At 43.5% G+C, this 15373-nt stretch overlaps 1 protein-coding gene and 1 long non-coding RNA gene across 3 annotated transcripts; both read right to left on the reverse strand.

Moving 5' to 3' along the window:
* Window positions 1-2126: 2126 nt before the first annotated feature.
* On the reverse strand, window positions 2127-3117 carry LOC127926652 (uncharacterized). 2 transcript variants are annotated; one of them, XR_008124788.1, is made up of 3 exons: window positions 2828-3117; window positions 2634-2750; window positions 2127-2554 (listed from the first exon to the last, which is right to left on the reverse strand). It is a non-coding gene; the product is annotated as an uncharacterized LOC127926652 (long non-coding RNA). The 2 variants fall into 2 exon arrangements; XR_008124789.1 differs by having other exon boundaries at window positions 2789-3117.
* Window positions 3118-4017: 900 nt separating this feature from the next.
* LOC118382785 (GTPase IMAP family member 7-like) lies at window positions 4018-14652 on the reverse strand. Its single transcript, XM_052512137.1, has 2 exons — window positions 14532-14652; window positions 4018-4990 (listed from the first exon to the last, which is right to left on the reverse strand). Exons 1-2 carry the CDS (start codon window positions 14602-14604, stop codon window positions 4275-4277), a joined length of 789 nt encoding a protein of 262 aa, XP_052368097.1. The 5' UTR covers window positions 14605-14652; the 3' UTR covers window positions 4018-4274.
* Window positions 14653-15373: the final 721 nt, after the last annotated feature.

Below are 15373 nucleotides of genomic sequence, written 5' to 3' on the forward strand. Positions count from 1 at the left end.
TTCAGGAAGTCCAGGATCCAGTTGCAGAGGGAGGTGTTTAGTCCCAGGGTCCTTAGCTTATTAATGAGCTTTGAGGGCACTATGTTGTTGAACACTGAGCTGTAGTCAATGAACAGCATTCTCACATAGGTGTTCCTTTTCCAGGTGTGAAAGGGCAGTGTGGAGTGTGATTGAGATTGTGACATCTGTGGATCTGTTGGGGCGATATGCGGGTGGAGTGGGTCTTGGGTTTCCTGGAGGATACTGTTGATGTGAGTCAGCCTTTCAAAGCACTTCATGGCTACCGAAGTGAGTGCTACGGGCGTTAATCATTTAGGCAGGTTACCTCTGCTTCCTTGGGCACTGGGTGCATACACATCTTATCTTTTACGTACGAAATTATTGGTAACACTTCACTTGACACCCAGTGTCCTAACATGTTATGACACGGTTATAACAATTTTTTATTGATCCTTTATTTAACTAGGCAAGTCCTATGGGACTCCCAATCACGGCCGTTTGTGATACAGCCTGGAATCGAACCAGGGTGTCTGTAATAATAAAATAATAATAATATATGCCATTTAGCTGCACCAGTGACATACATTCCAGAACCAGGGGTGTCTGTAGTCTGCACCTGACAATAATGGGCTCCCCTTTTAATGACCTGTCACTCTCCTGTCAGGTCTCTGATATGAGCTGAGAAGGAAGGAATCCATAGGACTTGCTTATTTTCTTTAGAGCTGCAGAACCAAGACCGTGTTGGTGGGCTAAAAGAACCATCCTCACATTTACATTAAATGCCCCATCTCCCTGGAGCACTCCTGCAGCCTGGAGGAAGTGTAAACACTCCTCCTAAATGCATCACGATTACCTTCCGTGTGCTCTATGGGGATTTTCAGTCCAGCGTTTAGACACTTAGGGCAAATCAAATCACATACAAGTTGGTTTATTTGTGACGTGGAATAAAAGCAACTGTTGACTGGCTGCTGTCTGGTAGATTGTTGCTAACTGTCATCTTCACCTCGACTAATTTACATCTCGACGCGCTGCTGCCGGCTACCTGCTTTTCCTCCTCTACCTGTACTGCCACTGTCTCGACCCCGCTAATCAGGCAAATGTTTTCTTTCTGTCACTGCTCTTCTCGTATTGGCTTACTGATATCTACAGTGGTAGGTTCTGTGGGTTTTGACTCTTATGTAGGTGTCATAACCAGCCATAAAATAACTACAGTGGTAGGTTCTGTGGGTTTTGACTCTTATGTCGGTGTCATAACCAACCATAAAATAACTACAGTGGTAGGTTCTGTGGGTTCTGACTCTTATGTAGGTGTTATAACCAACCATAAAATAACTACAGTGGTAGGTTCTGTGGGTTTTGACTCTTATGTCGGTGTCATAACCAACCATAAAATAACTACAGTGGTAGGTTCTGTGGGTTCTGACTCTTATGTAGGTGTTATAACCAACCATAAAATAACTACAGTGGTAGGTTCTGTGGGGTTTGACTCTTATGTAGGTGTCATAACCAACCATAAAATAACTACAGTGGTAGGTTCTGTGGGTTCTGACTCTTATGTAGGTGTTGTAACCAACCATAAAATAACTACAGTGGTAGGTTCTGTGGGTTCTGACTCTTATGTAGGTGTCATAACCAATCATAAAATATCTACAGTGGTAGGTTCTGTGGGTTCTGACTCTTATGTAGGTGTAGCCATAAAATAACTGTCACAAACAGGTCTAAATATATGTGTCATGACAGTGTTGTGACCATATTATGACAGGTTATGACAAATTATTTACATTTACATTTAAGTCATTTAGCAGACGCTCTTTATGTCAGCTGTTATGACATATGACATAGCTATGACTGTAAAATATATGCAAAATATATTTACTATATTTTGATAAACTGTTCTGTAAAAGTCTGACCATTGAGTGTCTCACAATAGAACAAAATAACAACATTCTGCCTTGAAGCAATGTGTTGAAAAACGGATTCGTCATTTACATAATAGCACATATTTAATGAGGTTTTCATTTAAAAATAAATAAAACTTGCATATATGTTTATATGAGTCCCCGTAGAATGGCACACAATAGGCTTGCGTCGTCTGTCCGGGTGAGGGGAGGGTTTGGCCAGGGGGGCTTTACATGGCTCATCGCGCTCTAGTGACTCCTTGTGGCGGGTCAGGGCGCCTGCAGGCTAACCCGGTCGTCAGTTAAATAGTATTTCCTCGGACACATTGGTGCGGCTGGCTTCCGGGTTTTAAGAAGCGTGGTTTGGTGGGTCATGTTTCAGAGGACACGTGACTCAACCTTTGCCTCCCGAGCCCATTGGGGAGTTGCAGCGATGAGACAAGATCGAAATTGTGGAGAAAAAAAGGGGTAAAATACAATCTTCATTGAAATAATTCAACACCAGAGTCCTGACCTGCACTAGAGGCTCCAGGGAAACAAAAATGCAAGGAATGTTGTGCTCTGTCCAGGTCTAAAACCTGATTGGTTCACATTAAGAATAGATGGGATTCTAAAACCTGATTGGTTCACATTAAGAATAGATGGGATTCTAAAACCTGATTGGTTCACATTAAGAATAGATGGGATTCTAAAACCCTGATTGGTTCACATTAAGAATAGATGGGATTCTAAAACCGGATTGGTTCACATTAAGAATAGATGGGATTCTAAAACCTGCTTGGTTCACATTAAGAATAGATGGGATTCTAAAACCTGATTGGTTCACATTAAGAATAGATGGGATTCTAAAACCTGATTGGTTCACATTAAGAATAGATGAGATTCTAAACCTGATTTGATCACATTAAGAATAGATGGGATTCTAAAACCTGATTGGTTCACATTAAGAATAGATGGGATTCTAAAACCTGATTGGTTCACATTAAGAATAGATGGGATTCTAAAACCTGATTGGTTCACATTAAGAATAGAGTGGGAAGTTAAAGATGTTCTTAGTTGACAGTTAGTTGTCCAGGGATTCTAGTACTTTGTGAAGGCAAGATCATTTTCTAATTGTTGGATAGTTATGTAAGTCAGAAGGCCTCCTTTATGTAGGGGGAGGACATGTCCTGCTTTACAGATCATAAGGACAACACCAGAAACAACTGTCAAGTTAAAATATATCAGTCAGTGGTTCTGTGATAAGTGGTGCAGAGTAAAAAGGGATTATGTAAATCAGCTACGGATATTTTATGTTTTTCTTCAACTCTTTAACTTAGCACTTAGTACATCATAGACATCAAAAGGGGAAATGAAGATAAAGTCTGTGAGTCTGTTAGTGTATCGTTCTCTACAAGGTCATGTGACTAGGAGACTCTCTAGTAGAATGATATGCATTTTCAGAGATGATCCTTTCTAATAATTGAAGCAAAATGGTTATTATGTAAATGTCGTCTGGTAATGGGACCAGAGGGGGTGTTTAAAATGTTTTAACACTTTACAGAAGTTAACATATATAACACGTATGTTATAGAGATCCGTCCTTTCAGAAGTTATATATAACACGTATGTTATAGAGATCAGTCCTTTCAGAAGTTAACATATATAACACGTATGTTATAGAGATCCGTCCTTTCAGAAGTTAACATCTCTGAAGTGAGTGCTACGAGGCGTTCTCTGATTTCCATGATATCGGGATGGTTACGGATTCCACATTAGGACCATTGGGGAGATGCAAATGGCCCCCTCCAGATAACAAAGTCATTGAGTGTGAAATAATACCCAACATCTGATCTGCAGAGGCTTTTGACCATTCTTTGTTCTTAGTCATTGTTAGGGAAAAATTGGATCCAGATCAGATGTTTGAGATTCCTTCTGTAGCTCAGTTGGTAGAGCATGGCGCTTGTAACGCCAGGTAGTGGGTTCGATTTGGGACCACCCATGCGTAGAATGTATGCACACATGACTGTAAGAAGTCAGCTTTGGATAAAAGCGTCTCTGCTAAATGGCATATATTATTATTATGTTGGGTACTATATTAATTGAATAGTATATGAATCCTATCAATTAAAATGTCAAATTTAGGCACAATAAATTGTATTTATTTATTAATTTCTCAGAGACACAATAATAATTCATCTTAATTTCAAAACAATCTGAGATGGTGGATGTGGAAATCTTATTTCTCCTGGTCTTCTGAGGTGAAATAGGTGTCCATGCACTGATAACCTTTAACAGCGGCTAATGCAGCCCCTGCTGCTAACGACCATGGAGAGCTGTACATGGCTCCCAACCCCAATGCAGCTGTACTGGCAAACGCTGACCACTTGCACTCATTCAATTTCTCTTCTCTTCTTCTTCTTTCTTCCTCCTCCTGTCTCTCTCTCTCTCTCTCTTCTCCTTTTCCTGTCTCTTCCTCTCCTCCTCTTCTTCGATCTTCCTCTGGGTCTCCTGGTACATCTCATTGGTGTAGTGTTTTCCTCCATTCTTCTTCACCATCTCCTCTATCTTCTTCAGCAGCTCTGGGACCTGAGTGTTGTCTTCTCTCTTGTCATTGATTAGGGAGTGATATCTGCCCCCACAGATATTGATGAGTTTCCGTAACTCTTTGCTCTCAGCCAGAAACTCTTCCACTGATTTACCCTCCAGTTGATCTTCATGAGTGAACAGAATGATGGTGTACATTGATGCTTCTTCTCCAAAGTTCTCCTGGATCCAGTTCACAGTGTTCTGCTCCTCCTCTGTGAACCTCCCCAGTCTGATCACCAGCAGGAAGGCGTGAGGTCCTGGGACTGACATTTCTATACACCTGACTATTTCACTTTTCATCTCTTCTTTAGACATTGTTGTGTCATAGAGTCCCGGGGTGTCGATGACATCAATCTTCCTCCCATCCACCACTCCACTCCGTTTCTCACTCTGTGCAGTCACAGACACTGGAGAAGCCCCCGCTTTAAACACCTCCCTCCCCAGGATGGTGTTTCCTGTTGTACTCTTCCCTGATCCAGTCTTCCCCAGCAGAACTATCTTCAGGTTAGAGGGCTGCCCTGAAACTGTGGAAACAGACAAGAATTTTGCAATAATATGTTAAGATAAATGCACAACACAGAGGACTAAAGGTCAAGAGGACTAGACGTCAATAGAGTTCCAACGATCAATGGAAATAATGTTTTTTCTGTAATAGGGGATTATTTATCAATGGGTCAGAGACATGGGAGGAATTTGTCTCGACATTGAGCCTGAAATAGGCCATTGGCCCAGTTTTATAGCAAGGAATTATAATTGGTCAACTGTAGGCTAGGGTAGGTTTATACAACTACATCCTGTCCCTTTGTTCTGTGGAAAGAATCACGGAGGAGAGAATCACTGAGGACAGGGGAGAATGAACATCTACCTCTCAGCAAAACATATATGATTTGTCCTCTTGGAATAAACTTATTTTTCTCCCCCTCATTTGCTTTGGGGTCTGTGTTATTGAAGAGTAACATCAATTGCTAACACTTGGTGCCGTGACCAAGATGAATTGGTCGTAACCAACAACAAGGAAAGACTCAACCTTATTATTGATCAGGGAAAGAGAGAGAGAGAGTTTTGAGCCCATTGTGGATTCAACTGTTAATTTCCTGTTGACTGCTAACATATTTGCTGGGTGAGTCCAGACCGATTTCTTTTTATTATTTTTATTTTACCGTTATTTGACCAGGTTGTCAAGTTAACCAAGTTGTCTGAGAACACGTTCTCATTTACAGCAACGACCTGGGGGAATCGTTGCAGGGGAGAGGGGGATGAATGAGCCTATTGTTAGCTGGTAATGATTAGGTGATCATGATGGTATGAGGGACAGCTTGAGAATTTAGCCAGGACACCGGGGTTAACACCCCTACTCTACGATAAGTGCCAAGGGATCTTTAATGACCTCAGAGAGTCAGGACACCTGTTTAACGTCCCATTCGAAAGACGGCACCCTACACAGGACAGCGTCCCCAATCACTGCCCTGGGACATTGGGACTATTTTTTTAGACCAGAGGAAAGAGTGGGACCTGTGGTCCTCAACACCACTTCAGCAGCGTCTGGTCTCCCATCCAGGGACTGACCAGGACCAACCCTGTAACTTCGAGAAGCAAGCCAGCAGTGGGATATAATTTAAAAGAACCAAATCAGGATCAAATAAGTGCATGCAATGAGTGATACGTGTCTGTGATGTATAAGGTATGATCACCTGTTTGCACTGTTACAGGTTTGTTAAATCTCTATTATACGTGTTCAAGTCCTCTATTAAAGGTTTGAGTCCTTTTTGTAGAGCCTTTTTGCAAAGAAGTGAGTTGCAAAGTTGAGTAACAATTTTTGACATTAAGGTAATGTAAAGACTTCAACGAGCTTTTGAAGTGAACACAAGTTTATGAGTAACTTAGGCCCTACAGTTTTGAAAAATAAGAGGTTATAGTCCTCACTTGAGGAGGTTATAAATATATACACTGCTCAAAAAAATAATCAGGAACACTAAAATAACACATCCTATATCTGAATGAATGAAAAATTCTTATTAAATACTTTTTTCTTTAAATAGTTGAATGTGCTGACAACAAAATCACACAAAAATGATCAATGGAAATCCAATTTATCAACCCATGGAGGTCTGGATTTGGAGTCACACTCAAAATTAAAGTGGAAAACCACACTACAGGCTGATCCAACTTTGATGTAATGTCCTTCAAAATGAGGCTCAGTAGTGTGTGTGGCCTCCACGTGCCTGTATGACCTCCCTACAACGCCTGGGCATGCTCCTGATGAGGTGGCAGATGGTCTCCTGAGGGATCTCCTTCCAGACCTGGACTAAAGCATCCGCCAACTCCTGGACAGTCTGTGGTGCAACGTGGCGTTGGTGGATGGAGCGAGACATGATGTCCCAGATGTGCTCAATTGGATTCAGGTCTGGGGAAGGGGCGGGCCAGTCCATAGCATCAATGCCTTCCTCTTGCAGGAACTGCTGACACACTCCAGCCACATAAGGTCTAGCATTGTCTTGCATTAGGAGGAACCCAGGGCCAACCGCACCAGAATATGGTCTCACAAGGGGTCTGAGATCCCCTCTTGGTACCTAATGGCAGTCAGGCTACCTCTGGCGAGCACATGGAGGGCTGTGCGGTCCCCCAAAGAAATGCCACCCCACACCATGACTGACCCACCACCTAACCGGTCATGCTGGAGGATGTTGCAGGCAGCAGAACGTTCTCCACGGCATCTCCAGACTCATGTCATGTCTGTCACATGTGCTCAGTGTGAACCTGCTTTCATCTGTGAAGAGCACAGGGCGCCAGTGGCGAATTTGCCAATCTTGGTGTTCTCTGGCAAATGCCAAACGTCCTGCACAGTGTTGGGCTGTAAGCACAACCCCCACCTGTGGACGTCGGGCCCTCATACCACCCTCATGGAGTCTGTTTCTGACCGTTTGAGCAGACACATGCACATTTGTGGCCTGTTGGAGGTCATTTTGCAGGGCTCTGGCAGTGCTCCTCCTGCTCCTCCTTGCACAAAGTCGGAGGTAGCGATCCTGCTGCTGGGTTGTTGCCCTCCTACGGCCTCCTCTACGTCTCCTGATGTACTGGCCTGTCTCCTGGTAGCGCCTCCATACTCTGGACACTACGCTGACAGCAAACAGCAAACCTTCTTGCCACAGCTCGCATTGATGTGCTATCCTGGATGAGCTGCACTACATGAGCCACTTGTGTGGGTTGTAGACTCCGTCTCATGCTACCACTAGAGTGAAAGCACCGCCAGCATTCAAAAGTGACCAAAACATCAGCCAGGAAGCATAGGAACTGAGAAGTGGTCTGTGGTCACCACCGGCAGAACCACTCCTTTATTGGGGGTGTCTTGCTAATTGCCTATAATTTCCACATGTTGTCTATTCCATTTGCACAACAGCATGTGAAATGTATTGGCAATCAGTGTTGCTTCCTAAGTGGACAGTTTGATTTCACAGATGTGGGATGTGACGTAGTACCAGGACAGTGGGTGATGGTAACAGAGACGTGGGACTCCTGAAGGGGGCGTGCGTAGTACCAGGACAGTGGGTGATGGTAACAGAGACATGGGACTCCCTGAAGGAGCGTGACGTAGTACCAGGACAGTGGGTGATGGTAACAGAGGCGGTAGAGACTCCTGAAGGGGGGCGTGATGTAGTACCAGGACAGTGGGTGATGGTAAAGAGACGTGGGACTCCTGAAGGGGACGTGACGTAGTACCAGGACAGTGGGTGATGGTTACAAACACATGTAACAGAACGTGAGACTCCTGAAGGGGACGTGACGTAGTACCAGGACAGTGGGTGATGGTAACAGAGACTCCTGAAGGGGGACGTGACGTAGTACCAGGACAGTGGGTGATGGTAACAAACACATGTAACAGAGACGTGGGACTCTGAAGAGGACGTGACGTAGTACCAGGACAGTGGGTGATGGTAACAAACACATGTAACAGGCGTGAGACTCCTGAAGGGGACGTGACGTAGTACCAGGACAGTGGGTGATGGTAACAGAGACTCCTACAGAGGCGTGACGTGGTACCAGGACAGTGGGTGATGGTAACAAACACATGTAACAGAGGGACTCTGAAGGGGACGTGACGTAGTACCAGGACAGTGGGTGATGGTAACAAACACATGTAACAGAGGCGTGGGACTCCTGAAGGGGGACGAGGAGCGTGGATACCAGGACAGTGGGTGATGGTAGCAAACACATGTAACAGAGACGTGGGACTCCTGAATGACGTAGGGACAGTGGGTGATGTAATGGGACTCCTGAAGGACCAGTACCAGGACAGTGGGTGATGGTAACAGACGTGAGACTTCCACGTGATGTAGTACCAGGACAGGTGATGGTAAAAGAGACTGGGACCTGAAGGGACGTGACGTAGTACCAGGACAGTGGGTAGTTACAAACACATGTAACAGAGACGTGAGACTCCCTGAAGGGCGTGACGTAGTACCAGGACAGTGGGTGATGGTAACAAACACATGGAGACGTGGGACTCCTGAAGGGGACGTGACGTAGTACCAGGACAGTGGGTGATGGTAACAAACATGTAACAGAGACGTGAGACTCCTGAAGGGACGTGACGTGAAGCGAGTACCAGGACAGTGGGTGATGGTATGTAACAGAGGCGTTAGGACTCCTGAAGGGGGAGGACGCGTGGACAGTGGGTAGTACCAGAGACGTGGGACTCCTGAAGGGGGCGTGACGTAGTACCAGGACAGTGGGTGATGGTAACAAACGCACATGGGCGTGGGACTCCTGAAGGGACGTGACGTAGTACCAGGACAGTGGGTGATGGTAACAAACACATGGAGACGTGGGTGAGGGCGTGGTAGTACCAGGACGGTGGGTGATGGTAACAGAGACGTGAGACTCCTGAAGGGGGACGTGACGTAGTACCAGGACAGTGGGTGATGGTAACAAACACATGTAACAGGGCATGGGACTCCCTGAAGGGGATGTGCCGTAGTACCAGGACAGTGGGTGATGGTAACAAACACATGTAACAGAGACGTGAGACTCCTGAAGGGGACGTGACGTAGTGACCAGGACAGTGGGTGATGGCTAAGCTTAGGGTTGTTTTTGGTTAGGTTAGCTGTTGGTGAAGTAGGCTCTCTAGCTTAGGGGTGTTTTGGTTAGTTGAAGTAGGCTAGAGCGTGGCGTTAGTTGGCCAGGAGTCTAAGGTTAGGGGTGTTTTTTGGGTGTTAGCTGTTGGTGAAGTTAGGCTAGCTTATGGGTGTTTTGGTTAGTTAGTTAGCTGTTGGTGAAGTAAGCTGGTCTGGTTTATGGGTGTTTTTGGTAAGTTAGTTGGCTGTTGGTGAAGAGGCTCCTATTTTATGGGTGTTTTTGGTTAGTTAGTTAGCTGTTGGTGAAGTAGGCTAGTCTAGTTTATGGGTGTTTTTGGTAGTTAGCGTGAAAGTAGGCTAGTCAGTTAGAGCTGTTGGTGAAGTAGGCTAGTCTAGCTTAGGGTTGTTTTTGGTTGGTTAGTTGGCTGTTGGTGAAGTAGGCTAGTCTAGGTTAGGGGTGTCTTTGGTTAGTTAAGCTGTTGGTGAACAGGCTAGTCCAGTTTAGGGTGTTTTGGTTAGTTAGTTAGCTGTTGGTGAAGTAGGCTAGAAGGGTTGTTTTGGGGGCTGTTGGTGAAAATAGGCTAGTCTAGCTTAGGGGTGTTTTGGTTAGTTAGTTAGCTGTTGGTGAAGTAGGAGTCTAGTTTAGGGGTGTTTTTGGTTAGTTAGTTAGCTGTTGGTGAAGTAGGCTAGTCTAGGTTAGAGGGTGTTTTTGGTTAGTTAGTTAGCTGTTGGTGAAGTAGGCTAGGCTGGCTTATGGGTGTTTTTAGTTAGTTGGCTGTTGGTGAAGTAGGCTAGTCTAGTTCATGGGTGTTTTTGGTTGAGTTAGCTGTTGGTGAAGTAGGCTAGTCTAGCTTAGGGGTGTTTTTGGTTAGTTAATTGTAGCTGTTGATGAAGTAGGCTAGTCTAGTTTAGGGAGTGTTTTTGATTAGGACTGTTATTGTTGGTGAAGTGGGTGCTTATGGGTGTTTTGGGTAACAAAGGCTAGTCTAGTTTATGGGTGTCTTTGGTTAGTTAGTTAGCTGTTGGTGGACTCCTGAAGGAGGTTAGCGTGACGTAGGCTAGTCCAGGAGTTAGCTGGGTGGATTAGTCTAGCTTAGAGGTGTTTTTGGTTAGTTGGTTAGCTGTTGGTGAAGTAGGCTGGTCTAGGTTGAGGGTGTTTTGGTTAGTTAGAGCTGTTGGTCTAGCTGGTCAGGTGTTTTTGGTTGGTTAGTTAGTTAGCTGTTGGTGAAGTAGGCTAGTCTAGCTTAGGGGTTGTTTTTGGTTAGTTAGTTAGCTGTTGGTGAAGTAGGCTAGGCTCTTATGGGTGTTTTTGGTTAGTTAGTTAGCTTAGGGGTGTTTTGGTTGGTTAGTTAGGCTGTTGGTGAAGTAGGCTAGTCTAGCTTAGGGGTGTTTTGGTTAGTTAGTTTGTTGGTGAAGTAGGCTAGTCTAGCTTATGGGTGTTTGGTTAGTAAGTTAGCTGTTGGTGAAGTAGGCTAGGCTAGCTTAGGGGTGTTTTTAGTTAGTTAGTTGGCTGTTGGTGAAGTAGGCTAGTCTAGGTTAGGGGTGTTTTTGGTTAGTTAGTTAGCTGTTGGTGAAGTAGGCTAGTCTAGGTTAGGGGTGTTTTTGGTTAGTTAGTTAGCTGTTGGTGAAGTAGGCTAGTCTAGGTTAGGGGTGTTTTTGGTTAGTTAGTTAGCTGTTGGTGAAATGGGGCTAGTCTGGGTTAGGGGTGTTTTGGTTAGTTAGTTGGCTGTTGGTGAAGTAGGCTAGTCTAGGTTAGGGGTGTTTTTGGTTAGTTAGTTAGCTGTTGGTGAAAGAGCTAGTCAGGTTAGGGGTGTTTTTGGTTTTAGTTAGCTGTTGGTGAAGTAGGCTAGTCTAGCTTAGGGTGTTTGGTTAGTTAGTTGGCTATTGGTGAAAGTAGGCTAGTCTAGTTTATGGGTGTTTTTGGTTAGTTAGTTCTAAGCTTAGGGGTGTTTTTGGTTAGTTAGTTGGCTATTGTTGGTGAAGTAGGCTAGTCTGGCTTAGGGGTGTTTGGTTAGTTTTCTTTCTAGTCTAGTTTATGGGTGTTTTGGTTAGTTAGTTAGCTGTTGGGGTCAGCTTAGGGGTGTTTTTGGTTAGTTGGTTAGCTGTTGGTGAAGTAGGCTAGTCTGGTTTATGGAGTCTTTTGGTTAGTTAGTTGGCTGTTGGTGAAGTAGGCTAGTCTAGGTTAGGGGTGTTTTTGGTTAGTTAGTTGCTGTTGGTGAGATAGGCTAGTCTAGCTTAGGGGTGTTTTAGTTAGTTAGTTAGCTGTTGGTGAAGTAGGCTAGTCTAGTTTATGGGTGTTTTTGGTTAGTTAGTTAGCTGTTGGTGAAGTAGGCTAGTCTAGCTTAGGGGTGTTTTTGGTTAGTTAGTTAGTATTAAGGACGTTAGTTAGTTAGCTGTTGGTGAAGTAGGCTAGTCTCTAGGGGTGTTTGTTATTTCTTTCCTTGGGTCCAGCTCTCACTTTTCCTGCCCCCCCATTACTGTGTGTTTTCAAATAAACCATGAGCCGGTAATTTAGTTCTCATTTGGTTCTCACTCTTACTTTTGACTATCATAATTTGCATGAGTTATGTTACGGGTCTCGTTACCATCCCCCCTAGACTGTCGGGCCAAAGGGATTCGAATAACAATGTTGTACACTGCTGTAATGCTCCGGGTGTCGTGGAGTGTGGAGTCAAACGCAGGAGACAGAGAGTGCAAGGCTGTGCTCTTTTAATGCACCAACGCACCACAGGGTGCTCACAACAATAACGGCCCCACACGGGGAAGGAAAGGTACAACTGAAATTTCACGACCAGGAACAAACACCGTTCCTCTACTACAGAGCCGAAGGTTACAATCATTAATCCCGCACAACAACCAGGAGGGCCGGCTGTCTAATAAAGACAAACTAATCATTCACAAACAGGTGTGCCAATAAACATACAAGGAGGGGGGAGGAAAGACAATCAGTGCGGCAGCTAATAGGCGGTGACGACCGCCCGAGCGCCACCCGCCCGGGAAGGGAAACCACCCTCGGTCGGACTCGCGGACAACTGCAGTCGTCATATTAGGGAAATCTAGGTGAAATGTCTAACGTTTTCATGAAAACAGGACATACTTCTCTATGTGAAATATACATTTCTCTTGAAACCAGAACGTTACTTTCATTATTGTGTCCTTACGTTACAGGTTAGAATCTACCGTCTGAAGCTGCCAGAAATATCCCATATTACTTATTTCTTACCTGCAATGATACAAGATTACTTTGATATAAATTCCCTCAACGGCAGACTGTCAGAACATCATCTCTAATAGTTATCTATGTTGGACTGATACCAGTGTGGAAGAGCTGGTCACTTTGGTGAATGATTACCTTATTTAGGACAATTGACTATTGTTGTCTTGTAGACAATTCCTTTTTCGTGTGAGTTTCCTCAAATTCCGGATGTGGTAGGAATTGTAAGGGACATCATCATTACACCTGTTAATACTTATTTTCTATAACTTTGTTTGAAATCTATTTCTTATTGTAACATCAAGTAAAACATTGTCATGCCCTGACCTTAGAGATCCTTTTTATGCCTCTTTTGGTTTGGTCAGAGAGTGAGTTGTGGTGGGCATTCTATGTCTGGTGTTCTATGTTTTCTTTACTCTGTGTTTGGCCGGGTATGGTTCTCAATCAGAGGCAGCTGTCTATCGTCTATGTGGGGTTCTAGGTTGTTTTTTCTATGTTGGGATTTTTGGTATGATTCCCAATTAGAGGCTATCGTAGAGTCTATCGTTGTCTCTGATTGAGAACCATACTTAGGTAGCCTTTTCCCACCTGTCTGTTGTGGGTAGATGTTTTCTGTTTTGTGTATCTGCACCAGCCAGAACTGTTTCGTTTCGTTCACTCTCTTTGTTGTTTCAGTGTTCAGTTTATTTATTAAATTACAATGAACACTTACCACGCTGCGTTTTGGTGACCTTCTTTCCAGGACGAACGTTACAAATATGTCCTTTTGTGTTTTATAGAAATGTAATGTGTTTAAATGTGAATGATTTTATACTTAATGCTGATGTTTTCTATTATTTTCCAAAAATACATTTGAAGTATATTTCTTTTAAAAATTGTCTAGGGGAGTGTAAGAATATTTTAGGATAACTACACAACGCAGAGGACGAGAGGTCAATAGCTTACTTAAGATCAATAAAAATAGTGTTTTTTTCTGTAATTGGGAATTATTGATCAATGGTCACAGACATGGGAGAATTTTGTCTAGACATGGAGACTGAAACAGGTTACTTGTTATTTTGCCATTGGTCCAGTTTTATTGCAAGGAATTCTAACTGGTCAACCACAGGCTATGGTTGGGTTATAACACTACATCCTGTCCCTTTGTTCTGTGGAGAGAATCACTGAGGAGAGAATCACTGAGGACAGGGGAGAATGAACATCTACCTCTCAGCATAACATCTATGATTTGTCCTCTTTGAATAAACCTATTTTTCTCCCGCTGATTTGTTTTGGGGTCTGTGTTATTGAAGAGTAACATCAACTGCTTACACTGATAGTGGGTGTCTTTCATGGTTGAGGGTTGACAAGACATGAACTGCTTCTCTTCTAGTCAAATAACATTCAGCTTATACACCAATATATACCCAATAAGACATGCCACCAGAGGTCGCTTCACAGTCCCCAAGTCCAAAATTAAACAAATAAAAAATATGAAATATCTACTCATGGAATGGCAGGACATGTAAAGGGACAAACATGTTTTTTGTATTGCATTATTATTATAATATTTATGTATTTGTGTGACTGTCCTTGTCTATCAGTGTTTAGTTACTTGTCATGTTTTGTGATTTCTGTTGACCCCAGGAAGAATATCTGCTGCCTCTGGAAAAGACAATGGGATCCAAAAACAAGTGTGTGTGTGTGTGTAGCGTGTGTGTGTAGCGTGTGTGTGTGTGTGTAGCGTGTTATGTGTGTGTGTGTGTGTGTGTGTGTGTATGTGTGTATGTGTGTGTGTACCTTGGCATTGACCAGTGAAGTCTTGCAGCCAGAGTGTCAACAGGAACAGAATCCTTCCTCTTCTTCGTTCCATTACTAAAACTGCAGCCAATCAAAAACATGGAAACAGACGATGACCTCATTGCAAAAAAAGTCCACATTTCTTCGGTGCCTCATGCAGTGTTCTGCAAAGTTTATACTTTTACAGATAATATTTTTGCAAACTATAAACTAAAAAAAGTAGTGATATGCTGTATAACTGTGGATAAACACAGTACATTCCTTAACAACGTAGCCTACATCAGGTGAACATAATGTGCTCATATGGGGCGTATCAAATGACATTCTAAACATGGTTATTATTCTACCGCTGCCTGTCTGCTGCTGTTAAGACCAGATAGACCAGTTAGAGGTCGTGTTCCATTACCATCAAACATCACATCTACTGTGTTGACAGACAGGAACAGTTCAGACAATAATTAAGTGGAATCAGTATAACTGAAACCAGTGCTAAATGTGTAAATCAGGAGGTGTCTGAACACAAAGCATAGTGTTCCTCTGTTCCTCTGCTCAGATGTTGCTGACACCAGATCTTACAACACCTGGATAGGTATTTTATATATCAGCTAACCACATCATGTGCTTTAGCAATCTATCAGTCATCCATTGGATGCACTAATCAAGGTACAGTATACTGCACTAATCAAGGTACAGTATACTGCACTAATCAAGGTACAGTATACTGCACTAATCAAGGTACAGTATACTGCACTAATCAAGGTACAGTATACTGCACTAATCAAGGTACAGTATACTGCACTAATCAAGGTACAGTATACTGCACTAATCAAGGTACAGTATAC

Source organism: Oncorhynchus keta, unplaced genomic scaffold (assembly GCF_023373465.1).
Source record: "Oncorhynchus keta strain PuntledgeMale-10-30-2019 unplaced genomic scaffold, Oket_V2 Un_contig_8024_pilon_pilon, whole genome shotgun sequence".
In the NCBI taxonomy this organism is placed as follows: Eukaryota; Metazoa; Chordata; class Actinopteri; order Salmoniformes; family Salmonidae; genus Oncorhynchus; species Oncorhynchus keta.